Raw genomic sequence first — 26,605 nt, forward strand, 5'->3', positions numbered from 1 at the left:
TAATCTTTTCATTTTTCAATATATTCTGAAGTCAACTTTGGTATGAAAGGAGCTACAGGAATCCAAATTTGTCTTACAGATTTACCAGTGTACAAATTTTGTTCTTTTCCTAACTACGTGAAATTTTACTCCTCTTCTCAGGCTGCCAACATAATTTCTTTTATTACTAGGACTATCTTAAGCTCTTTTTAATAAAAATTCTTCCATTATCACTAGAATTGATGACAAGTTTCAACACTTTTTATCTCTTTGTTTTTAGAACTTGCCTTTCACACTAAGACCATGACTAAGAATAGAAAGTTTCTCATAGAAGCTGTTCAGTTCCCTGTCTCCAAAAAAGATGTAAAAATTGGGTAGCAAGAACATTTAATTTTAACCTGATTGAAGGGGGGAAAAAAAAAAACTGGTTATAAGGAATCCTAGTTTTAATCTATTGTTTCTTAGAGTCTAAAGGATTGCTTGGTAATTAAGCAGAGAAAATCAGACCGTATAAAGACTTCAAAGAAATGTTAGAATAGTCTCAAAGTGTTCAGTTGTCTGGAAGCCAAAAAGCAGAATGAAAAACTGATATTAAAATTGTTCTATTTCCATGAGGTAAAAATTCTTTTCATTTGACAAACCTGTAATGGTCAACGAGAAAATTCTGTTTAGCTAAAGGACATGGTTAGTTGACAATGAAGAAGAAAATATATTGAGTAGATCTTCCCCTGACTCTGTGGCATTTTTGGATACTTTGACTTGATGAGTTTATAGAAAAATGCTTAGAACGGTATGAAAATATGCAGTACATCACAGAGGTAAGTGGGAAAGCAGATATGGTCTTAAATGTGTTCAGTGCTGAAATTCCTATGTAGAGGATGTGAACGGCTGCCAATACATGGTCAATTTGCAGATGACCCAAAAAAATGATCCTAAACCCAGAACTTTATAAACAAATTATTTTGGCCCTGAGAACAACTAATGATTTGTGATACAGGGTGATGTTAATGTAGGTGGTTTTGCTTGCTTGTATACTTCTGAACTGAACATTACATTTCTTCTAAGAATCAAAGTAGGGTTGGCAGTAGATCTTCATCCCAATGGATAGTCTACATTTCTTTGTACTGGTTGGAGGCCCAGTTTGGTTAAAAACAGTGAGGTGGACAGTAGGCTTCTTAAGTTCCCTTCTTGTCTTCTGATTTACCACACAAGAACAGTAAAGCTTAAGGTAAAACCACAAAACCATTTTATTCCTTCTAGTACTAAATTTATGTTTTATCTCACCAAGATCATTCCAAGTATCCTTTTCTATAGGCAATTAAGTATAGATTTTTGACTCCATGTTAGATACTTTGTTATAAATCAATACACTTATTTCTGGGTGTTTCTTAATTTAGATTATAGGGACTGAAATGGGAGGGGGATTGTGGAGAGATGGAGGAAAGAAACATGAAAACTTTCTTTTTCTTTTATTTATTTATTTTTAAAGATTTTATTTATTTATTTGACAGACAGAGATCACAAGTAGGCAGAGAGGCAGGCAAAGAGAGAGAGAGAGAGGGAAGCAGGCTTCCTGTGGAGCAGGGAGCCCGATGCGGGGCTCGATCCCAGGACCCTGAGATCATGACCCGAGCCGAAGGCAGCAGCCCAAACCACTGAGCCACCCAGGCGCCCCTCTTTTTCTTTTAATACAAATAGCTGCAAAACCATCTCTGAGCTAATAATTCTTGAAAATAGTTACAAGTCATCTTGGCCTTGATGACTTTCATTACTATGGATTCTAAAGAGACTGAGCAGTATATACCTACTTAGCTTTTGACTACAATTTAAAATCTGATTATTTAACTTAATCCTCAGGCTACCATGTGCAAATTATGCGAAGTCAGCCTCCAGTATTGACTTGCCAACTCTCTACATGTCCCTGTATAAATCAGTCCAGGTTTTAGAAGACTGGGAAAATAATTTCATCTCCACAAGTCATGTGGTTTAGTAAGCTTTTGAGTATAAATTTTGAAAATGTGTTTCAGTAATGGCTAGAACAATCTGGTAGTTTGTATAAATAACTGCGCATGAGAATATATATTGATGCATTGGGATTCATCTAAACATCATTTGTTCACATAAAACATATGTCACATGGCCTATGGGAGGTAAATGCCCAGTATGTGGGTGGTGTATTTCAGTTCTAACTGTCCTCAATTTTATCCACTGTACTTGGAATCCCACCCCCCATCTTCAATTCCCAGAATTACTCAGTAATTTTAGACTGTTCTTGGTGTATGTTGTAGGAGCTCAGTACCAGTTACATCTTTTAGTTATGATTTTTTTGGCTTATGGATAAAGAACCACATCTCTGTATATTTTTTGGAAAATAAGATTTAAAAATGTAGTAGTTTTTCTCCTCTTGTCCAATTTTAAATGAATCCACTGGAAACACCCTACAGCTGCTGTTTATTTCATTATGCAATGGAATATTTAAGAATTAAATTAAACCAAATAACTGAAAGCTCACTTAGAATGTATATACAGGTTGTTTATAGGAAAGATGGGCATTTCTTGGATGTAGAAGAAAAAGCCAAGTCCTTTGCCATCTTTTAAACAATCAGATGGTATGAGTTTATTCCCATATGGACACTCATTATGTTAAACAGAATGACACACAGGCATTGTAATCTGGCTTTTTCATCCTCAAGAACCCTAGGGCCGGGAGTGGGGTGTGGCCCAGAGAGGGTACTCAGTAAATGCTTGTGGCCTGGATGAGTAACGAATTACTAAAAGTTAATACTTGAGATGCTCAGTAACTATTTTAATGTGTATGTGTGTGCATATGTGCCTGAATTCATGACTGCTGCATCCTCCAGTGGTTGGGTATATATATTCTGAATTATTCTCGAAGTAGAAGTGATACATTTGGGCTGATCCTTGTGTCCTTCCTGTCCCCCATCCACCTGTTAACCATTCTCTTCAGTCTTATTCTTCAAATGGGAGCACCAAAGTGTCTAGCATCAAGGGTAGCAGCTTGAGAGGACAAGGTTGATAATGTTTGAGAATTATTTCCTGTCCAGTTTCTCTACCATAAGTGAGTTGATAAAATAAATAGCTGCAGTGTGGGAAGAGACCTATTCTACTAAATGTCTTTTGACCCAAATAAAACTTAAGTGTCTGCTGAGCTGCCAAAAGGTCTCTGAAGAGCTTGCTGAGCCGGTGCGGGAAGAGCCTGGGCTGGCAAGAGCAGTACAGGTGTCACTGAGAGAAGGGGAGCTTATTTAAACTCGACGCTGGTTCTTTGTCCCACAAGATGAAGTCCCTCCATGCATTCAGTTAGGGAAACACTGCTTAGAAATTCTCTGTATTAAGCCTTGTCAACAGAAGTTACCAGATTATAGATGTAAAAACTGGATATTTAGATATTTAGGTGGCTGGATGGATACTGGGAGATGATTTTAACATATACTTAGAACAGAGTTATTTAAGATTCCTGCAACACTGCTGGTGATGTATACTAATTAAAAATTAAAAGTTGCTCTAATGAGTTTCTGATTGTAATAACACAGAGAAGCAGAACGAGAAGCCTACAGGTTTAGTAGCAGGTTTTGTCTAGCAAACTGGTTATGGTTTGCATTGCCTACTGTTAAAGAAAGGAAAGGAAATATTATAAAACACTTAACCACTGGTATTAAGAACTAAAAATTATTTCTGTTAGTCAGCCTTTGCTTGTGGGATCTCACTTCTTATTTTTATATATCGAATTAAAGCATGTCTATCAGACACAGAGAACATGACTGTGTAGGTGAGTCATATTGTGGTATTTCATCTAATGACTAAGAATGTTGGCTGAAATCTTACCTGCTGAAAACCTTCAAGGTTCTCTTGTGTGTACACATCCATTTTGGGATTTAAAGCACTCTGTTGTTTTCCATTTATGTTTTTCCTGACTGGTTAGGAGCAGGTAGTAAGTCACTGAATGTACTTCTGTTTAAAATGACTAATATGGAATGTCACTTTCAGATTTCAAACCACCGCTGGGAAGGTAAAGGACTATTCTCAGGGTCACTGTGGTTAAATTTTAAGAGCTGAATTGGCAATCTGTGACTTAGGGATGTGCCGGTCACTTGCTGTGGCGGGGTTAGATGTTCATACATTTGATGAAATGTCTCCGCCTAACAGTACATTTTCTCTCTACGTTTTTAAAACTAATTTGGCCTTTTTCCCCACGACATTATATTTATCACTATGTCGTATGACTTAAGGCCTAGTCCCTTGTGCCTCCGAGCATCTGACTTTTTTCTGGTACTGTTGAGTTATGGGATGGAGGGAGAGGGTTAATGTCAGAGAGGGTTAAATCCAGCCAGGGCTAACTTAGGGTGTTTGTGAAGTGACCTGGAGCATTGCTGCCTGGAGGTATGTGGGGAAGTCTTTGGTGGGTAGGGCCAGGGTGGGTGAATTGGGCCTCCATGCTGTGGGCAAATACCTGAAGTATATGCAGTTTAAAGGAGAAAAGTTAGCTTTGTCTGAGTAAGAATAATTAGAAATTTCATGAGGTCTGAACATTGAGTCAGACCTCAACATTGGCTGGCTACCTGGTCAAGGACCACTAAAAAACAAAAATAAAAGCATACAAAGCCATAAGTTGATTGACAGGATGACCCCAGGACCTGTCTTAGCTTCATGTCTCCTCGTTTTTTTTTATTCTCTCCCAGAAAAGTTAGCTTTGTCTGAGTAAGAATAATTAGAAATTTCGTGAGGTCTGAACATTGAGTCAGACCTCAACATTGGCTGGCTACCTGGTCAAGGACCACAAAAAAGCAAAAATAAAAGCATACAAAGCCGCAAGTTGATTGACAGGATGACCCCAGGACCTGTCTTAGCTTCATGTCTCCTCGTTTTTTTTTATTCTCTCCCCACCCCGACAGAGCATTAATTGCGTGTCCGTCTACCTCCACATGATGCATTAGTATGTGTGTGAGTAGTTAGTTTGACTCATTAGAAATAGAAATCCAGAATTCCTTTGTTAAAGATTTCTCTTGTAATCTGGAAACGTATTTGTTGGCTCATTGAAATGTATTGATTTGGTGGATTTTCAAAGAGTAAATGCTTTCAATATTGTTTTGGACGTTTTATAAATAACTCCCTATTTCAATTTAGCTAAGTCTCTGAAAAGCGCTCTTTCAACTCATTCAAGACCCTTATTGTATATTTTTTCAAAATTCCTTCCCTTGCTTTATCTAGCAAATCAATCCATTTCCTTAGATTTATTTGTACTGTGCCAATTGTTTTATGATTTATATAGATTTCTTTACAGTGCTGCCTGCTTCTGTGGAGTGTAGGACCAGTGAGATTTCTTTGTACAGAACCTTTTAGAAGTGGGTCTTAATAATACGCTTTGTTAGTGATGAAGCCTAGAGCTTTAGTTCCCACAGCTGGATTTCTCTCAGAGGTACTTTTTTCTTAATAAAAAGTGTGTCATTTATACCTTTTTCCAAGATACTACATATCAAATATATATTTTATGAAGATATTAAAAACATGATATGTTCTCTAAGAAAAGCCTATAGGCTTTTGTTTGCTGTTTGTTAGTTTTCAAGAAGCTTGAGTTCAGAGCGGAAGAGGAATGGTGCTTTGTGTGAATGTTTCGCCTTTTATCACTGGCTAAATTATTTTCCTTCATTTAACTTAAAACTCTGTCCAACAAGGCATAATATGAAAGAAAAGTTTGTGGCCAGTGAAGGATGCTGGGCGATCCAAGTCTAGGGCGTAGGAGTAGGAGCTGAATTTGTTCTGCTTGTCTTGGCATTAATTGACAGTCCCCAAAATAATATCTGACTTAGCATGATTGTAAAACAAAACAAAACAAAACAAAAAGTAAGGTGATCTAGGAGCCTCCAGGATGCTGCCGGGGATTTGGGCTAATTACATTTGTTAATCTCCGTGGAAAACTTGCTTATTAATTCACAGAGACACAGAGGAGCCAACACTTTTCTGTAGAGCCACCAATAGGGAAAAATGAAAAACAAAACACTGAGAAGGTTCTTGAGGATTTATCATTAAATTAAACTTATCATTTAATTTAATATTAAGGGGCCTTAGGGGAAATACTATCTCTTGGTCTAAATGGAATGCATAATAATAGAATCCATATATAATTTTCAAGGGAAGTGATCTTTGGTTTCAAACAAAAGCTGTGTCTGAAATTTTAACAGTTCCCAGAGCAAACGACTTATCCTAAAGGGGACCACATTTTTCCTTTTCTTTACACGCCCCCCTCAGCCCCCCCCACACATCCAATCAGGTTCTCTTCTAAGCCAACTCCTTGGTTTATCAGAAATTTGGTTCAGGCAGAAATTTCCTTCCTTATGGTTTACCTAAGGTTATATTTTCTCTACTCTGAATTTTTTCTTTTCCTTAGGGTTCCAACAACCAAGCTTGATTCTATTTCTTTAGCAGCGTATTGAGATGTAATTTTACATTCTATAGAATTCACCTATTGTAAGAGTACAGTTCAGTGAGTTTTAGGAAATGGATGCAGCTGTGCAGCGATTGCCACCATCCTGCTCCGGAACCTCTCCAGCCACCCTGCCCATTTGCATCAGTCCCGTCTGCTTCTAGCCCCAGACAACCACCAGTTGGCTTTCTGCCCCATAGATGTACTTTTTCTAAAAAATCTCATGTAAAGAGGTACTGAGATATAGTGATCCGGCTTTGTTTTCCAGGATTGCCTTTTTCAATATTTGGATTAAGTATCAAAATGAAAAATCTCTGTAATCTCTAATATTACTTTGAAGTGATGTCAGAGTTTGAAGGACCTAATATGTCAAGGTGGCTTTCAAATTAGTTTGTATGACTTTCTTTTTCCTCCTCTGTCAACTTTGATTTTATTGCCCTCCTTGTCCACAAGTATATCTAAATGAGTGCCAGTAGCCTGAAAAGAGAGAAGGCAAAAGGCATCCAGCCATTCTGTATTTAAAGAAGGACCGCAGGAATCAGGTCTAGGAGACATGGAGTAAGATTCAAACACAGAAGCTAAAACTAAAACTAGGCAGCTCCCATAAGAAACTGTAGAATACTTCTTCACCTGCAAGTTACAAAGATCCCTCAGAGAAGACAAAAAGCACTAACTCTAGAAGAAAAGATTAATAAATTAGACATCATTCAAATTAAAATACGTAGTGATCAAAATAGATTATTAACAAAATAAAAAGGCAAGCTATAGCCTAGGAGAAATAGTCTCTATATACCCAGGACCAAGGAGCTGTTTCCAAAATAGGTAACAAATGTCTCTAATGCAATAAAGACAGGTAACTCAATGAAACTGGGCAGAAGACTTGGATAGTTCACAAAATAACACGTGGGAGGGGCCACGTGAGAAGGTATATTCAGCACCAGTTATCAGGGAAATGCAAATTAAAACTACATTGAGATAACTCTTCAAATAAACTAGATGGTTAAAATTAAAAAGACATAGCACCAAATTTTGGTGAAAATGTGGGGTAACTAGAGCTGCCATCTATTGCTAATGGAGAGTGAGATGACACGACCAGTTTCTCAAGTATAAAGGGCTACAGCCACTTCAGTGCCTACCCTGGCCAAACTGAAGATTGTATTAAATCTGTATGTTTCAGTGTATGTACATTTTACTGCCCAGAATAGGGGAGGGGTTAATCTTCGAAATACGCTGATGATTGCTATATCCTACAATAATCCTCTCCCTTCGTCCCTCCCTTTCTTCCTCCTGGCTTTTCCACGTGCCCTCCCCTTACTTTTTTGCGGGCAGGGGGCAATCCAGCCATGTCACATACTGTTTCAGAACAATAATTAGTTAATTAATGGCAGAGATGAATAGAACAAATTCAGTTCCTGCCCTCTGGGCACAAGTCCAGGACAGGAGTCAGACAAGCCAATAATATGCCAGTCGCAATGTGGTAAATGCCCTAAGTAGAGGCAAGAATAGGGGAGCGGCTCATCCAGGAGAGTGGAGGTGGGCCATGTGGAGGGAAATACGCGCTACCTTGACAAGAGCTTGGATGAATGGGACTGATCCTTAGATATGGTGGTAAAGGCTTTCTGAAAAAAGGGAACAGCAGGTGCAAAAGTTTAAAAAGTGGGCAACTTGTGACCAGAAGTGCTAAAAGGTGGCTGGTGGCAGCAGAAAAGGAGAAGGGATAAGTCAGTGCATCACAAGGGACCTCTACCTACCTGCTGAGGAATTTTGGACTTTATCCTGAAAAGAAAGGGAACGACTGAAGCTTTCTATCTATCATCCTGTCTTCCTTACTAGATTCTTAAATTCCATGAAATCAAGGTCTGTTATTCATCTTTGTATTCTTTGTAATGTCTGGCCAGCGTCCTGGAATGGGTAGGACAGCGAGGAAGTGTTGACTGATCTCTAAGGCTGTGTGTGATAGTCTCTTGGAGTCTTGCATGCTTGATTCAGCCATATTATTAAAATGGAATGAGTCAGAGCAGAGATACTTTTGGAATGGAGGGGTGGGGGTCTTATTACACTCTGGGCCTTGTGCCGGGGCACTCCCAGTCATTATCTAATTTAATCTATGTCATTCCTACTCAGAATCTGCCAGTGACCTCCCGTTGCTCTTAAGAGAGCTCTTAAGAGAAAGACCAAAGTTCATAGTATCCTTCAAAGCTACTGTTCACTGCCTGCTGTGCTTTTTACCTATTTAGTTCCTATTCATCTCTCAGCTTTCACTTCACTTCCTTGGGGCAGTCTTCGTTGCCCTACCTTTCCCCACAACAGGCAGACTGTCAGAGCTCAGCTTCCTGTGTGATCGTATCCTGGTTCATGAGATTATTTGATTTCCCTTATTCTCACTCAAGAATATGAGCTCTGTGATACTTTTTTGTTCCTTGCACCTAGCATAGTGCCTCGCGTTTAATAAATACAAAACAAAATTTGGTTGCATGAGCTAATCCTTGAGACAATTCTGTCAGATATATATTATGATTCTCATTTTTCAGGTGAAGAAATTGAAGTCCAGAGGTTAAGTCACTTGCACAAGGTTACATAACCAGATGAGAGCCAGACCTGGAACTCAGGAATGGCTGATGGCAGCATCTTCCTCTTTCTGCTCGTGGACACTCCGTAGGCTTTGAGTGCAGCAGATGGATACATTTTCATACTTGCATCAGTGTTGTGATTTTACCTACCTGCTGAATGATCAACAGAATGGACAGTCTTGTGGTTAAGAACGTGGGCTCTGTAAAATAGTTCCAACCCCAGCTCCTCCTCCACCATTTACTAGCTTGGTTACCTTGAGGAAGGTACTTAATCTTTAAATTTCTTAAATTGTAGTATTTTTAAAAGATTGATTGATTGATTGATTGATTGATTTGTGGTGGGGGAGAGAGACAGGGAGAGAAAGCATTGCGGCATTCGGGGGGTTGGAAGAGCAGAGGGAAAGAATCTTTTAAGCAGGCTCTATGCTCAGTGTAGAGGTCATCATGGAGCTTGATCTCATGGCTCTGAGATCATGACCTGAGCCAAAATCAGGAGTTCCACGTTTAACTGGCTGAGCCACCCAGGCACTACCCCCCCCCCATTTTATTACTGTAATTCAAAATTATAACCAGTGACCCTGTAACAATTAAAAAAATTTTTTTTTAATTTTCTGGAAATTCTCTTTTTCCTTAAAACCATCTGCTTCTAAGTCCTAGTTCAACTGTGAAGCATTATTCTACCTCTAACAGCAAAATACAGTAGTATTAATACTTATTAATACTCTTTGCTGTGAATTTTTAGGTTTTAGGCTTTACCTGTTTATACCTCTGCTCAGTTAGCACAAACAGTGCTGTTACAGGAGTAGTATTGTTTTCTCTCACAAATCCTGGACCTTTTCCCCAAAGTAAGCGCCATATTATTGAGCTGTTTGAATAACTGACCTGAACCTGCTCCCCCCACCCAAAGAAAAACCCCAGCGGTCTGGAAGTGATTTATGTCACAGTACTTTCCTCATTTATCAATAGGTGAGAGCGAGTATGACTTAACAGGAAATTAAAAAAAGAAGAAAGTAAGAAAAATAATCACTTCGTATATATACTAGTTGTATGCAAAAATCTTAACATTTTTAGCATGTTCCCTCACAGTGGGATTTTCTGTAAATATCTTTTGTTCTTTCCCTGATTGTTCATTGTTAAAATTCTTAACTAGTTTCTTGCGCTTAGGGAGTCATGTACATGGGTGTGTGTTTTAGTGACTTAACTATTTACCTTGCTCTTAAAAGAAAATAGCACCTGATCTATGTGTAAATGATGAGAGAAATAACAATACTGCAGCCACCCAGCTACCTGCCCTGTGCCAAGCATTACCCCATACTTAGTCCATGTTGCTCATTTTCACAATAGCCCTGCAAGAGGAATGATATGCCCATCCTGGAGATGAGGAAGCAGAGACTTAAGGAGATGAGTCGCTTCCCCAGGAAGCTCACAGTATATTGGGCTCTGAGTGGCTGGGCCCTGGACATGTAGGTGGTAACAGAATAAGGGCAGAAGGGCTAAATTGGGGTTTTAAATGGGAAACATCAAAGGCAGGCTGAGGAATACATAATGCATTTTGTCAGTGTGTGGAACTAATGAAGTTTTTTGAACCGGGAGCTCAAAACCGCATAGGAGCTCGATTTTGAAGGCGCAGCTCTTAAAAGTGTGCCCGGAGCAGCAGCATCAGCCATACTTGGAAACTTTTTAGATGCTCAGATGTTCACATTCGCTCCCACTGGCTCCATCCTTAACTCTGGGCGATCAGTGACTTAAGGAGCCCCCCAGATGATGCTGAGGTTCTCTCAGGCTTAAGTACAGCTGCTTTAATGAATTCTGGGTGTGCGTGGGGAGGGTGGAGAAGGCAGTGGGGAGGCTACTGCCAGGAGCCAACAGAGCGGTTATTAGAGCATAAATTTGGGTGGTTTCATTGGGAATCAAAAAAAGGAAAAATCGTGACACTTTTCACGGAAGAAATAACAGGACTCAATGATAAATGGAGGTAGGAGTATGAAGTGTGAAGCCTGTGTCTACAGGAGGCAGAATTACAGGTATATACCGAAGGCATTCAGAGGGGGAACGTGTTTATATTCCTCAGGGATCGAAGCCTCATTGTGCCTTGGTTTACAGCACCTTTTCATCTGTCTCACACCCACCAGTCTGCACCCTCACCTAGAGAACTTTCCCTCTACTAAGAAAAATGTACCAGAAGCTCCACACCAGTAATACAGACCAGGGATGATTGAGTTATTAAATGCCAAGAGCTTTTCTCTAAGCACTTTATATTCATTATCCTGTTGTTGCTATTCATTAGTTATGGATGTTTGTAAATTGCCTTCCCTTCGTGTCCAATCTAAGCTGCTCTCCCCTGTAAAATTAATGTTTCCAGACACGGATCTGAGAGGCCGAGTCTGGGTTCTGGAGTTGGACAGCTGCGGGCTGAAAACCGGCCCCGTCATTACCAGGTGTGAGGTCTGGAGCAAGTTACTTACCCAGTCTCCCACCTAAATTTCCCCCAGCTGAACTACAGCAGGGAGCGTTACTCCCATGAGGATGTACTAATGAGTGGACTCAGGGTTGTGGGGACCGAGACAATGCCACATGATGCTTGGTGCATAAAATGCTGAATAAATATTAGTGGGATTTATGATAATGAAGATGCCAGGTGCTTCCGCACAATCTTCATCAGCTCTCGTGGGTCAAGAGAATAAACAACTCATTCTGGCATTTAAGACTTTTGTTCACAAACTGGTCTCTCCCTGCCTCTCAAACCTTTCATGTGATGACTCTCTGCATCATTCCCGTGCTTCCGCTAAGCTGCTCACTGTCCCCCCAAACACACCCCGTCTGTTCTTGTGCCCCTGCCTTTAGTTCCCTTGGTCTCCTCCTCTCATGTCCAAGTTCTTCAGGTCTAGCCTCATACTCAGTGTTTGTGGAGCCCCCATCCCTTGCCAGTGAACCCTCATCTATAATATGAGTAATCCAAACTCCGGAGCTCTGATGGCCTTTAACGCTCAGCGGGTGCTCTCAGGGTACTCTGTCCGTGCTCAGCCCACTTTTCCACACCCTTCGGTAGGTGTAGGGTGAGCCTCGTCCTTTCTGTGCTCAAGACTCAGCCCCATGCCAGAGACGTGCTTTCTTAATGGTGGCAACACGTACCTTGCCTTCTTGGTCTTTCCCAAGTTCATTGAAATATATGTTGGTTTTTGCTTTTGTTTTTCTTTTCTGTAATGATGCTGATAACCTCTCCTATAGGAATAACATTTAATCTATGAAATACTAATTATTATTTTGTTTCCTCAGGATGAACTTGACCTGACAGACAAACACAGGGAAGCCATGTTTGCACTTCCAGCTGAGAAAAAATGGCAAATATACTGTAGCAAGAAAAAGGTAAGAGATTCATTGTGTTTATGGTTGACTGGGAAATTATCATTTTTTGTGCCCTTTGCTTTTCCTCTTCACCACTGAAATTCAGGCAGCTCTTCGTGATGTACAAACCAGATCGTGGCCTTGTTGCTACGTGTGCAGCACAATACTGACACCTTGGATATTTTTATGGACACTTTGTTGGACACCTCCCCATGTCCTCCACACCTATAACCATTATTTGTAAGCCTGTGCAACTGAGACCCAAAACCATAGCGGTGTACACAAAAATCAAAGTTTCCACCCATTCTTTACATGAAAGTCGGTATCTCGGTGGATTAGGAGTAGTGTTCTGGGACCTCAATCTTCCTTTCCCATCTCTTAGCAACTTTCCATTTCAGTGCCTCTAGGGTGTGGCATTGTCCTCATGGTCCCAGGTATCTCTCTGGCTGTTTCAGAGGATGAGGTGTGAAGGGGAAGAAGGCAACATCCTTCCCCACCTCCCCTCTTACGGACATGTCCTGGGAATCATCCACCTGAATTCCCCTCACATCCTACCTTTAGCTACATGGCCTCTGCCTGCAAAGAAAGCATCTTTTATCTAGGTCCTGTTACTGTTGAAGAAGGGGAGGATGGATATCAGCAGTCCCGGTGTGGGCATCACCCCATGGACCATATCTCCTCAATAAAGTTCACTCTGCCATCTTTAAACCCTGTGAAAATTCTCAGACTGTTCCCACCCCAGTTTTGGAACCAATCAAGTTCATGGCCATCTTTTGTCACTTTTTCTTCTGTTCTAATAGAAACTTGAATCAAGATGGGGTAAACAGGAAGGGCAGGCTAGCACCTACGGGAAATGTTACCTGTCTCCAGGACAGTGGACTCTGTAGTTACTCACCCTTGCCTCAAGGCAAAGAACAGGAACAAACTGTAGCAGTCCAATGTCTTTTCAAGGCACAGTATGAGTCCGAGGACCCTTTTCTTATGCAACTAGTGCATTTGCACGTGACTTCTCTTCCAGGTCCTCTGCCTCTTTGCTGCCTTGTTTGATTGCCATGCTGGCCTTCCAGAAACATCTTGCAATAGCAAGAATGTGCCCCTTGGCAGCCCAACTCAGTGTCTCTGTGGGCAAGGCACCATGGCATAACTCCTCTTTGTAACTCCAGCATCAGAACACATTGAAATAAGTGTATGATGACTGAGCCACTAATTTGTCATTAGTGTTATACTGAACTGTCAAAATAAATTGAAAGCACAATTAGTTTTCCACCTGAGCAGTTACTGTTGATAAAACTATGTGTGGAGTTTGGTTCTGGGGGCCTTTGCTGAGAGACGTGTCCAGCTATAACCTCTCTGTATGGTTTCTGAGCTGCTACCAGATCAGACCAAGTTGTAGTTGTAAGGATTCCTAATCTAGTAGTAACCAGGAAAACATGCTTGTGAAGGACTGTGTACTCTTTTCTCTTTGTGCATGGTTCTGTTGTTGAACTGATTGTCATGGCTCAGGAAACAGATGTAATACACTGGGAAAGGATTTTAAAATTAAAAGTGTTCAGTTCTGGAAGTGATGGCATTGTACGGTCGTGGAAAATAAGGGACCTTTTCACAAGGCCATCTTAAAGACCTACGCCCTGGAACTGAAAAGGAAGAATCTTCAAGTGCCTGTATGCACATAGGACATTGAGTGAAGACTTTTTTTCTTCAAGTTAGGAAACAGTATGAAGTGAGGATTGAGAATATACACTGGAGGAAAGGAAAGGACAGGAAAATGGGAGCAGCTTACTGAGGGGAAAGTTTTCTTCTTTCCCAGATTTTATTACACCCCTGACAGCAATTGAAAGTTAATCATGGAAACTACTGCCCCTTAGATTAGAAAAGGCAAACCCTGGAGGATAGTAATGACCTTGGACTTGCAGCTGCTGCTCATTTTTCAATTTCCAGGCCTATCAAATCCCCTTGCAAACCCTGTCTCATGTGCTCATGGCAAGGTTGCCTTTTCGTAGGAAGATAGATACGGATGTGACCCCTGACCTCAGAATCCCATTTCTTGAAGGATGGGCCCTTCCTACCACTACCTGGCCAGACTGCACAGGTCCCTGAAAGCACAGTCCTCCTGCTAGCTTCATTCTTACAGCCCGGATTCCTTACATGACAGCCAAGTAGTGGCTGAGTGGGAAAGCCATTTTAACTCTTTAGAGATTTCCATGGGGTTATAGATCTGCCTCACTTTAAAATGGATGCTAGCGTTGCTGAGTTAAGGATTTTCTTGATTAGAGCGCCTCAAAATATTAAAACTCTGCTCTGTGTTTGGCCTGCAACTGACCTTTTGGGGCGCTGTCATAAATAGGGAAATAATACAATGACTACGAGAACAAAAACTTAAGCAGAAAAGGGCATGATGTTTATATATAACATCATATATATAATGTGATCTCCTAAGGGACAGATTGCCTATTCTCGAAATGGAGCCCAGGGTGGCCATCTTTATTCCTAAGAACAGACTGTTTTTCTTGGACCATATCTTAGGTAGCCTTTTCAAATCAGGCTTGTCACCAGCAAGCCAAACCACATCCATTTCTCAGGCCAAGGGAAAGCTACAGATTCATGGCTTCTTAGATTTTTCCATCTTTCAAGATTAGAACCCAGGGCATTACAGACATTCTCACACATAGTGAAGCCATAGAGTCAGGGGCCATGAAAGCCAACAGAAACAGACACATGAGTTGGTGAAAAGCAGGCTTTCTGTGTGAAAGTGCATAGTAGTTGTGGAGGCAAATGAGACTGGGAACGGAGGATGGGGCCAGGCCTTCCTCAGCCAAGTGGCTCTTTTCCACCCAATGGTGACTTGAGTCCCAGCAGCGGCTGTCTGATTATCAAGCCCTGCGCTCATTTCTCACACTTGCCTCTATCTACTCTCTAGTTGAAAATCCATTTCTAGAGCCAAAACGAAAGCAGCAGAAGTATTTCTAGGACTAAAAGAATTGGAAAGAAATTAATTGGCGGCTTGCCTAATTGAGTAATCCGGGGGAGAGTAAGAGATGGATGTTGTGGCCTTGTTGAAAGTCCAAACAAATCTGTAAAAATGACTGGGCTGGTTGGTCTGCCTTCGTTGGTCCTCTGTGGCAGTCCACTGTCAAATGTTTTTTAACATTCATGAAAGGACCACAAAAAGGTCCTGTTGGTGGGGCTGGAGGTATTTTCAAATAGGAAATGTTTGTGGTTCTTATCTTTAAAGGTAATTCCCTTTTTAGCTCCAATCACAACATACTCTTTTGTTTAAGTGAGGTTTTTCCCAGTCTCCAGCCAGAAACTGCATCTGTTAACAATCTTTTGGATTTTAAACTGAAACTTTTTAAACAATGAACCATCTGACCACGAAAGGCATCTGGCCATGCTGTATTTGCTTATTGTTAACATGATTTTTAAACCCTGGGAAAAGTAAGGAGAGGGCTTTGGAGAGAGAGAAGAAAGTGGTGCGTATACTGTCTCTCGGCGACGACAATCATATGGGCCCTGGCAGAAACCTTTAATTGTGCTTCTTCACGGGAGTGATTTGCACGAATTGTGTCACTAACCTGGTCCTTACAGGCCTCCGGAAAACACTTGCTCCCCCTCCTTGGGCTTCAGCGCTTACCGAGTAGGCAAGTGGCGCTGGATACCGTTAGCTGTAGTGTCCTCAGGAATTTGAGTCCAAGATCAGGATTTGAGGAGAGCACCACTTGCCCTCCTCTTGTTTCCGATCTCTAAAGCCAAGGGTTCAGTAAATGGCTTTGGATTCTCCGTATTTCATGTCTCTATCTTCTTGGGTCTTCTGCAGAGAAGATGAATTTTTATTCTGCTGATGAGGGTGTGTTTGACTCAAATTTCATTAACTACTTTAAGAACCTGGCCTGACCTGGCTGTGGGGAAGATGTGGCCACGTGAGCAAAACCTGGGCCTGGTGCTTGGTGCCTTTGAAGACATGCAGGAACAGTGACTAAAAATGCAGCTGCTAGTTTTTCATTCACTCCCTTCATTTGGTTTGCATATCTTAATTGGATCACTTCCCCACTCATCTCCACAGAAAGCAATTCTCCTTTTACCACACACACACAAAGATTAAAGTTGTATTGTGCACGGTTGTCAGGGTGTGGCTCTTTCAGTTCCTTGAGAGTCGAGGGCCTCCTGTGTTTAAAGGAACATAGGGTGAAGTGGTGGAATTAAGTCAAGAGGAACCATGGGCTTTCTGCACAACTGTCAGACAAGCTAGCTGTAAAACAAGGAGGCAAGATGATACGTTCATCCTCTAGTTGTTTCCAGTATCCTAATGAGAAGCTGCTGTGGGTAGGCTGGGATGAGAAGCAGTAGTTGGGCATTGGAAGACCCGAGAAAGAAGGGAAGCTAGGTATCCTTTCTTTACTGTAATTGTTTAAACACACTGTAGAGTGAGCTTTGGATTTTCATGTGTTTACTTTGTTAGCTATCAAAATTTGGGAGAGGGAGTCTGTTGACGGGCAAAACCTAGATGTCAGTAATTGTATTTCTAGACCTTTTTAACAAGTACTTGGTTTGGTTTCCTGCCATTGAGTTTTCACCTGTTGATGGATTCCAGTTGGCATTTGTACACCCAAGTGCTAAGGGGTTAAAGACAGTGGCAGAAGTAGAAGTGATCAGAGATAAGACTGGGATGTATTTTGCCCTTATTCTTTCTCTAAAAGAATAAATGAGGGGAGCACAGTAGCTGGATATTGGGGGGCGTCTCCAGGTTCTGTAGGCTCTGAAGCTCTTGGCCTTGTCTGCACATTCCCTGACTCTGACAGATGACGGTTTGTATATAAGTCCATGCTGAACCACTAAGACACAACTGACTTGGAGTATCTGGGGCTTCATTCCATGAAGTCATGCTCTTGGTGAGGGGCAGGATGGTTTGTGATTCACCGAAGGTGTATTGAGTACTCCTCCAGGGCAGACTCTTGGCTAAATTCTGAAGATGGTTAAACAAATAAATCAAATTTCCTGGAGTGGATGATCCTGGTAGGAGAAGCAGATAAGATCAAATAATTGCCAAGTCTTGTCATAAGCTCCATAATGAGGTAAGCAAACAGGCTCTGGGGCACGGAGGAAGGAGCCACCAATCTTTGGGGGTAGATGTGTGTGACTCAGGCAACAACAGTTTTTTCACCACTTTGTCCTATCTAGCAGTTAGAGCAGTGAAAGGGCTGATGTTGTCATGCTTTTATCCCATTATCTAGACACCGGCTCCTATTAACAGTTGACCTATGCTCACGTGCACTGTTCTTGGTTTATACTTTGTTCTTTGTCCCTTCCAATATTGAAAAGGTCAACATTAGACTTTTGGCCTAATCTGATCTTCACTACACAACACACAAATTTGTAGGGCTTGTTAGGAAATCTGTAGAAAGGCTAAACTTTTGAAAAAAGGAGGCACAGTGGGGGAAGACTGAAATAACTGAGGTTTGTTCAGCCTGGAGAAGAGAAAGACATGTAGACACTCCAACATAGTTTAAAAAAAGAAAAGAAACTCCAACATGGGTATACCTCAGTGAAACTATGGTAACTGTCAAAATATTGCCAACTTCCTTGGTAAAAAGCAGCTGCCTCGAACCCTCCTGATAAAAATCTCTGTGACAGTCACCCTTCCCACAAGGGTCTACTACTTCCCCCCAATGACTCAAGCTTTAACTACTGGCATGGAGCAAAGGGGACTCTAAGACCCTGTTCCCACATTACATCGTCGATTCCGATTCATTGGTGCCCATGCTATGCTGGTTGATAAGTATTTTGAACGTTGGCCTCAGTATGAGATGCTGATTGACCTGAAGATAGTAATCAAAACCACCTGATAATATGGGTTCACAGCCTGAAACATTCCTCCTCTAGGAATTGATCCCATGGAAGTGATGAGAAATATACCAGGGTGAGGCAGTTCTTGGTAGTGTTGCTCCTAAAAGCCCATGATTGTAACCAACTTAAAAGAGGATGTTTATATGATAGCACACAACCCTAACAGAGTATTTTGTAGCCATTGAAAAATCATGTTTTCAAAGAAATTGTAATGGCATGGAAAATTGCTCAGCATGTTTTAAAAAAAGAAAAAAGAAAGAAAAGTCATAAAACCATAAGTAGTACCGTCAAAAATTTGCAAAGGAGTAAAGTTAGAGGTAGGCAGACAGAAACAGTTGCTTGGTGGGATTGTGGGTGATTTAATTTTTTTCCTTATACAGATATTTCCCAAATTTTCTACAGTACATTCTCTGCTCCTTACTTTGGAATATTTTCCCCCAGTTGTAAAAATAAAATTGCTCTTTTTAAAAGTACATACAGTGTATTTGTATGGTCAGGTTTCAGAGAAGCAGGATTACTGGCAGCAACACAGAGCAGCGATTCACCCTGACACATGCATGGAAGATGACTGAGCACTATCCATAAGGCTGTTGTCTTTATTTCTGTTGCTGGAGCTCCTTGGAGCACACAGTTGGGAAGGAGGGTGGATATAAACTGGAAGAGAGTGAGGGTAGGCTGGAGTCCACAAGGACAGACTGAAGTCCACATCAGTTCTGTCCGCCTCTGACTTTGGTATGGGTGTCCTGCAGAAGCCTGAACCTTTAGTCATGGAGCTCAGCATACACACACCTGGCCCAGGAGAAGCCGAGGGAGGATCCAGGGGAAGGTGGAGCAGTTACAGACCTGCCAGCTATTCCACACCAACAAGGTGAGCCAGCAGCTAAAGACAACATGTATGAACTACAAAATGGCTGCTGCTTCACTTCTGCCCTCCACATCTCCTGTGAGAATCTCTCTTGCGGCTCACCTTACCCAGAAACCTATAAGAAAACATGCTGTTCAGCCTAGCCAACTCGAACATTACAAAGCTACCACATACTTATACTGAAATTGGGAGGAAAAATAAATATTATTTAAAATGCAACCAGTGCTTGGGTTGTCATGGCAACCCTGGCTTCCCTGACCCCTCCTTTGTCTAGCTTGGGGACTTTTTTTCCCTTCTGTCTCCTCTCTTTTTTCACTCTTCCCTGGTGACATTAAAACAAAGGTGAATCTGTAAACCACCCAATGTTTTTCAGTACCATATATCTATTAGGCAATAATGTGAAAACATGAGAACCTTGGCCCTGGTGAGATTTCTTCCATCTTCTGTCCAGAAACCCACTGAAGCCATGTTTCTCATTCCCCTTCCCCCCTCTAAGTAGCATAATCTCAAAGTTAGTGACCCACTTCCTTGCTTTATTTTCTCTTTATTGAAAAAACCAGTGCTCTCAAAATGAATACCTAGTTTTAGATTTGGGGTAGAAAATTTAAGGATTCCCTCCTTTTGGCAGCCCTTAAACCAATGCTGTATTCCAAAAAGGGTGATCAGTTCATGAGTACTTGTGTGCCTCCTTGTCCTATAATCCTTTGTTCAATAACCTCAATTTTGGGCATTTTTTCCCTCTAGGGTTAACCAGTTCTATCACTCCAGCTGTGCCAGCTACCACCCCTGTCTTAAAGTGTGCAGAATGGTCCTGAGCTCATAGTTTTGTGTTGATACCCAGCAGGCACCCAGCTTCATTAATGAAGAAGCAGTAAACAAACTTGCCTACATAATGAACCAAATCCTCTCTCTCTTCCTTGGTGTTTGGAGAAGTGAACAAATCTAAAATATTCTGGACAAGTTCTGTAGTCCCCCGTTTGGGTTTTACATTCTGGTTCTGCATAGGCCTCTGTTTTTCAGCCTTGAGATGTTGTCAGTAAAAGGACTTGCCTTGGAACAGATGATCTCCAAAGGCCTTTTCAGTCAAGGTATCTGCCTGCCAGCTTCCAAAATTATGTTTGCCGCTGTCCCCCCATAGTTGTTCTAAACGGTATCGTAATGTGTGTGCAACACCATTTTTTTCTAAGATAAACAGAAGGCAAGTAATAGCTATGAGAAAATACTTGGCATAGTTAAAGGCCATTTGAAGGGTGAGCGGGGGAGGGAGGGTGCCATTTACTAGGGCATATTGCTGAACCCCTCTGATTTCTCTCTCCTCCTCTGTAAAATGAGACCAGTGTCACAGAATGGTTATACAAAGGGCGATAATGCCATTTCAGAGTTACCAGAGAGCTTGGGGCATGGTCGTGACAGCTGTTGCCACTGTCTACTTCAGTGATGGTGACTGTGATCAAAACAGTAGTGTGGACTCACTTTCTGCTTGTTCCCACTTGTGCTAGTCTGGCATTCATCTCCATATTCTTAAATCCTAATACCTGGTCTTCGTAGAACAGTAGTGAAGATTTCACAAGCCCTCAGAAGCTCTTGGAGGCAGAAATAATAAGTTTGGAGGATACAGTGTAGATAAGGGAAGAAAGCAAGGAAATCTTCGCTGGGAGCACCCGAAATTGGTAAAAGGAGGCTCCCTTTACATCAGAAGTGCTAGGGTAGTGTGATCAACATGCAGTCCCTGAAGTTAGAAAACTTGTTAGAAGTTTTTTGTTAGAAGTTAGAAAGCTAACAAATTTCTGAAAACTTTCCCTTCCACTCATGGGATAAACTGTTATTTCCTGGTTGGTGATTTTATTTTTGTTGTGAAAATTTAAATATACAAACAGTACAAAATATAATGAACACCCATGTTGAACAAATGCTGACACTTTATGATAATCACCATGGATTTTTAAAAAAAGGAATGAGACATTATAAATATAGTAGTGGAAGCCCAGAGGTGACCTATTCTGGAGGTTTTATGTGTTTTCCTTGCCCACGTATTTATAAGCTTATTCTGCATGGATATGTTCATATGGTATTTCATTTTAAGTGCACTTCAATGTTCCATTATATGAACATGCCCCAGTTTAATTATTTTATACCCTTTGGGTAATGCTTATTTGCGATTTTTCATTATCTAAAAAGATATGTGGCAAGGAGCAACCTTGTGCATGTGTTCAAGAATTTTTCTGGAATAAACACCAAGACATGTAATTACTGGGTTGTTTGCTAAGATCATTTTCACCTTTAATTGCTCTCCGAAGTTGTTGTAACAATTTATACCTGCCGCAGATCAGTTGCCAACCTCTGAGGGGAGGGAACTGGTATTTTGTTGTCCTGGTCAATCACTTCATTGAGGTTTGAGTGTTCCTAATACAAGAAGCTGTCGCTCAGGTTCTTCCATTTTTTCCAATATGTCTTAGCAAACTGAAGTAAAAATTACTGGAATAGAAAGTGCTCATTTAAAGAAGAAAAACTCAGGTTTGGAAAATGAAAAGCATTCCATCCAAATACCCATAAAAAGCCCTACAAAAGTATAAAATGTTAGAAGTGTGTAAAAATGGACAATTCACTCAGCAATATGTTTGTTTGGGTTGACTACAAAGGAAACTGCTCCGTGTGTGGTTCACCCTTCCTCTCCTCTAGACCTCTGTACACCCTCAGTCCCAGACCCAGGCAAATTGTGTTTCCATCTTTAGCTAGCTCTTGACTGATGTCTGCCATCACCCCACACAGGAAGTCCCTCTGAGGCACCAGCTGCTTTCCTGAGGGGCAAGTAACATGCAGGTGCAGAGCCAGCACGTCTGCACCAGTAAGCCGACTGGCCATGGCTGGAAATGCCACAGTTGGTGTGTCTCTTCCTCTAACCCAAGTGCCTTCATCTTGAGTGTTTGTAAAAATCATGAAAGCCTTTCTCCTTTCTTCCACTCTTCAATTCTTTTGGATGTTAAGAAATGGAGATGTGTAATTGCTGTGTGTTTATGCCCCATGCCTAAATTCTGAACGAGTTTCTGCGCACAAGTCATTTCCGGGACTTGGGGATTGTTGATTGCTCAGTCTGTAAATACTCCGGTTCTTGATAGCATTGTCAAGCAGCGAGTCTGTATCTGCTTTGTGGATATCATCTCTCTCGTGGACTTCCTCCTACTTGCATTTCTGCAGTAACACCTCTTTCTGGAAGCCCTCGTTTTCCCTGTAAATAGGGAACACCAAGCTGGAAGAGGGTGGGAGAGAATGACCCTGTATTTGCCTTCACATTTAATCATTCAAACAACAATAGAAATTAGTAAGTGATACAGAGCTGGGAAAAAGTAGGCTATCTTGGTTTGACAAATCAATGAATGTGGAGTCCTGGGGAGAGTGGGTGTTTTGTGTCCTGTGGTGATCTGTTTTTCCTTCTGGAATGGGGGCTTGAAAAGCAACTCCCCTGGCTTTCTCTCTCTGCTTGCCATTCATTCATCCTTTGGTGCTGTGCTATGGAGAGAACACTCCTACTTGAGCTCTAGTCGCTGGAAAAAATTTGTAGTTTTGGGTTTGAATGGAATCCCTGGGAGGAGAGTGGTTCTCAACTGCCATGGAGCAGCTAGTTTGGGCTTCCAAATCTTAATTCTTAAGCAGATTCCTTTTGACAGCTCTAGTACAGAACGGATTCCATCATGTGTTAATTGTAGAGTTAGCAGTACAGGACTATCTTGGAGCTCTCAGTCTTTGCTAGAGTCCTTGTCAAGAGTGCTGTTATGGAACCAAGGCTCAAAATGCAGCTCTGTGAGGCCCTTTGAGCCCCTTGGCTGTGTATGTTGAAGCACGGAGGCACCGCCTTCTTTCACTTCCAAAATTCTGCACCTGCAGTTTTGGAAATACACACTGAGTGTCTCGGTCATAGCTGTATCTCTGGTGGAAAGGGATATTATTATATCTCACATCAGAGAATCCAGAACTAGCTGCTTACTCTGATTATCACCAGCTCAGTGAGTCCCTGAGGGCCCTACAGCACAGGAGACCCTCCAGATGGATGCACATCCTTGGTTTCAGCATTCCTTAGGACTGTGGCTTCCTTCCCTGGTTGACTGCACTTGTGACTAACTTCAAACAGAGTTGGCAAAGAGGTTTATCTTGATTACCAGCTCTGAATAGTTGGGGGTTAAAGCCTGGAGCACTTTGAGGAACATTGAGAGATTATGAATGGATTCAGTAAGACCAGTGTGGTAATTAATTAGCAATGTCTGCCATGACACATGATGGGAGAATGAGGCATATGTAGCCAATGTTGCCATCCTTGCCCTGGAGTGCTCCTCTTGCTCCTAGATTGTAGTCGGATGTAAGTATCATATTCCATGCCCCCCACCCCCACCCTTGGTGTCTTCCCTGGTCTTTTGCAGACTCTCTAAATGCTCTGGCACCTACTTTCATAGAATGAATACCCCAAGCCTGCCTGATGTCACCATCTCCTGGAGGTAGGTCTATGCAAGACATCACTGGGAGGAAGTATCCGCTCTAGGAGTGGTATCAAAGAAGAACAAAAGCCCATTTTCCTGAGCTTTTCCTATATACATATTTATTTTATTCTTTTCACTAATAGCGCCAGCACACCTAATATTTGTGAATCCATAGTCTTTCTGCTTAGTGCATTTCAGAGCTTCACCCCCTCATGAAGTGGGAAGGAACTTTGAGCTTCCGGTGTAACTTAGAATATGCGGCTAATACTTCTAATTTGGGGTTCTCCAAATTCCTTATATCCCAGGAACCTAGTAATTTGTGGAGCTAGAATGGGTTACAGTAAGAAAGTCTACCAAAGAATACCAACTTTAAATTACAGTGTCTTAAATTCTCTTGTTCTTCTTCAGTGCAGTATGGGAACAACATTTGTCTTAAGCAGTCTTAAGATAGTATCCTTTTATCTGTCCACCCATGTAAGGGAAGACAGGCTATGTTTCCTCAGTTTCTAGGATGTACTTCCTGACGTCCTCACATTTAGGCATTTCTGAGATGGTGACATCTTCTAACGGATGCTTTTCTGTTTTATTTTTTCTGCCACCAATGCTGTCGTTAATTCAGTAGTATGCCGAGAGTAAGTGATAACTTACAATCAGAAGTATGGTTATGACCGCCCTTTTGGGGAACTATTAATCCTGTCCTAGCATTTTTCACAGTCATCCTGAGAATGGCTCTCTGAATGGAGTATGTCTTTACCGGCTTACTGATTCTCTGCTTAGTTTAATTACTGTTTTCCAAAGCCCTCTCTTTATAGCCTTGTGTTAAGCATTATATTGCAAATCATAAACACACTTTGATTGTTTTCCCAAGAGCAGGTTACAGAACATCAAAACCTGCTTTACGACATTCTGAAAGGCTGGTCTGGTAGCTGCAAATCTGGTAGCAAGATGTGAGGCAACAAAGGCCATTGACACCACTGATTGGATTTCCACACTGCATACGGGTTTAGTGATGTGTGTCCAAACATGTTAATTTACCAGCCAGCTGGACTGAATTGTACCTGGGTCTGTGGCACTCCGTCGTGGCATATGGGTCAAAGACTCGACTCTTAACAAGCTACACAGAAGTGATTTGTTTTATGTCATTGTATACCTTTGTGTCATAGGCAACAGGGGAATGTGGGCTTGTATCATTTCTGAAAATAATAATTGGAGAATGTTTCTTTCTCTTTGCCATGAAAATGAGGGGGAATTGTCATCTAAAATTGGCTTCAGATGTTGAAGTTATACTGATGGAGATTTTTAGGCTCCAGTCATACTCCATGCTGTGACGTGCTTTGCCAAAGAAATGACTTGTTAAAATAAATAAAATAAATGCCTCATAGTTTAGGAAGTGGACTGTAAAGTCTCTGCTTTTAGCTCTAGGTAAAGACTGTGGCTCTTTTCTTAGATATATCAGCACATGAAATGCATTTTCCCCCAGGACCTTGTAGCATATGACTTTCAAGATTTTGGTTCTGGAAAGTCAGCCAAGGCTTTTTCAGGAAAGAACAGGGTGTTCGAACAAACTGAGCCCCTGAGCTGTTTCAGAAATGCCATTTGTCTCTGTGCTCTTGAAGTCCTATTGTTGCTCTTCTCTTTGTTCCGTTGCTGCTGTCCTCGTAGGAAGACCAGATCTCTTTCAAGCGGCACTTTTTATCGGGGTTTGTGATTCGGGGGGAGAACAAAAATGAGAGATGGCTGAGAGGTAGCACAAGGCTAATTTTTAATACGCAGTGTTTCTTTTAACCCACTCAGAAATTTTGGATCATTTTTACCAGTGTAAATAAAGCTTGGGACAGATAAAGAACACTAATGTAACATTTTGTGCTATCAAGAAATGTCTCAAACCATTTTTCCCAGTTGCGCTTAGGAATGCTTACATTTGATTTTTATTTTGAAGTTAGAAGATACATTGATAGAGACTGGAGATTAGTAAAAAATGCAGGAGCGTTAACAATACTGGCTGTTTCTTTTTATCATGATGAAAAAAAAGGGAGTAAATTCTACAAATGGGTTTAGTTCTTTGTAACTATATTTGTAATAACTGAGAACCTATTGTCAGAAGTTTGTGATATTCTAAGAAACTCTCAATGCTAACGTTTGAAATCCTGTTCTCCTCAGTGTCCTATGTCCTGTTTTCATGCCTCACTAACAAGGAAAACAGAAGCTTTGTTCTTTTATTCATGGGTTCTAATACCTAGTACAGTGCCTAGGCCTTTATAAAACTCAATGACTATTTATTGGGTGGGTAAATGAATGAGAAGGAAAGCAGATGCCTCTTCAGTTTCAGTTCAGAACTGATTTTTTGGGCATGATGAGCAGAGGGATTCTGCTCCTGTCGTGCCTTTGAGAAGTCTGCATTCAGCACTATAGTTCTGCTGCTCTCTGTGTAGGCTCTGTGTTACTCCTAAAGGGTATTGGGCTCCTGACCAAACTCTTAGGCTACCATGGTCGAGTATTACAGCTTTTTTTCTGGCTGGGAATTGGGGTGATGAGGAGCAGGTCAAAATTCACTTGAGCTCACAGCTCCCTGCCCTCAGATGAGCTGGGCAAGAATTGTTAGAAATACCCCAACTACTCGCCCAACAAATTTCTGGGAAGGCTAGAGAACCAGGTGCAGCTGGTTATAAGGTGGAAGGTTAGAGTGGTCTCAGTGGTTTCAAGTCAGAAACTCAGTGATGTACAAGTAGAAACCGTGCCACACAGCCATGGCAAGGCAGCAGAAACCAGCAGTTTGAGGTGAAGTGGTCAGGACACGGTAGGTGTTCTTGAGCAAGAGCTTTGGACACGCCTGAGCATCTGGGTAATTTAGGTGTGAGGGGCCTAGAGCAGTGTTAGTCATACAGTGTGGCTTCCACATTAAATGTTTATAGATTGTGTCCTCTTCAACCAGGAAGTACTAGTCATGCATCTGTTATTCAGCTACAGTGTAGTTATATTGAAATGGGAAAAAATGTAGTGAAAATTTCTATTATAGCACTCTTCAGAGTGTTCTTCACTTTTACATTATTCAAACTATTTAAGAAATCTGAAAAATGTTAAAAAAAAAAAAAAG

At 41.4% G+C, this 26,605-nt stretch overlaps 1 protein-coding gene across 3 annotated transcripts in view; it reads left to right on the top strand.

Moving 5' to 3' along the window:
• Window positions 1–26,605, top strand: part of DAAM1 (dishevelled associated activator of morphogenesis 1) — a 163,296-nt gene that overhangs the window by 71,679 nt on the left and 65,012 nt on the right. For all 3 annotated transcript variants that reach the window (XM_059373313.1, XM_059373315.1, XM_059373314.1), the window contains exon 3: window positions 12,268–12,357. In XM_059373313.1, coding sequence (XP_059229296.1) covers window positions 12,268–12,357 — 90 coding nt within the window. The remainder of the gene's footprint in view (window positions 1–12,267; window positions 12,358–26,605) is intronic.

This window comes from Mustela nigripes, chromosome 13, assembly GCF_022355385.1.
Source record: "Mustela nigripes isolate SB6536 chromosome 13, MUSNIG.SB6536, whole genome shotgun sequence".
Lineage (NCBI taxonomy): Eukaryota > Metazoa > Chordata > Mammalia > Carnivora > Mustelidae > Mustela > Mustela nigripes.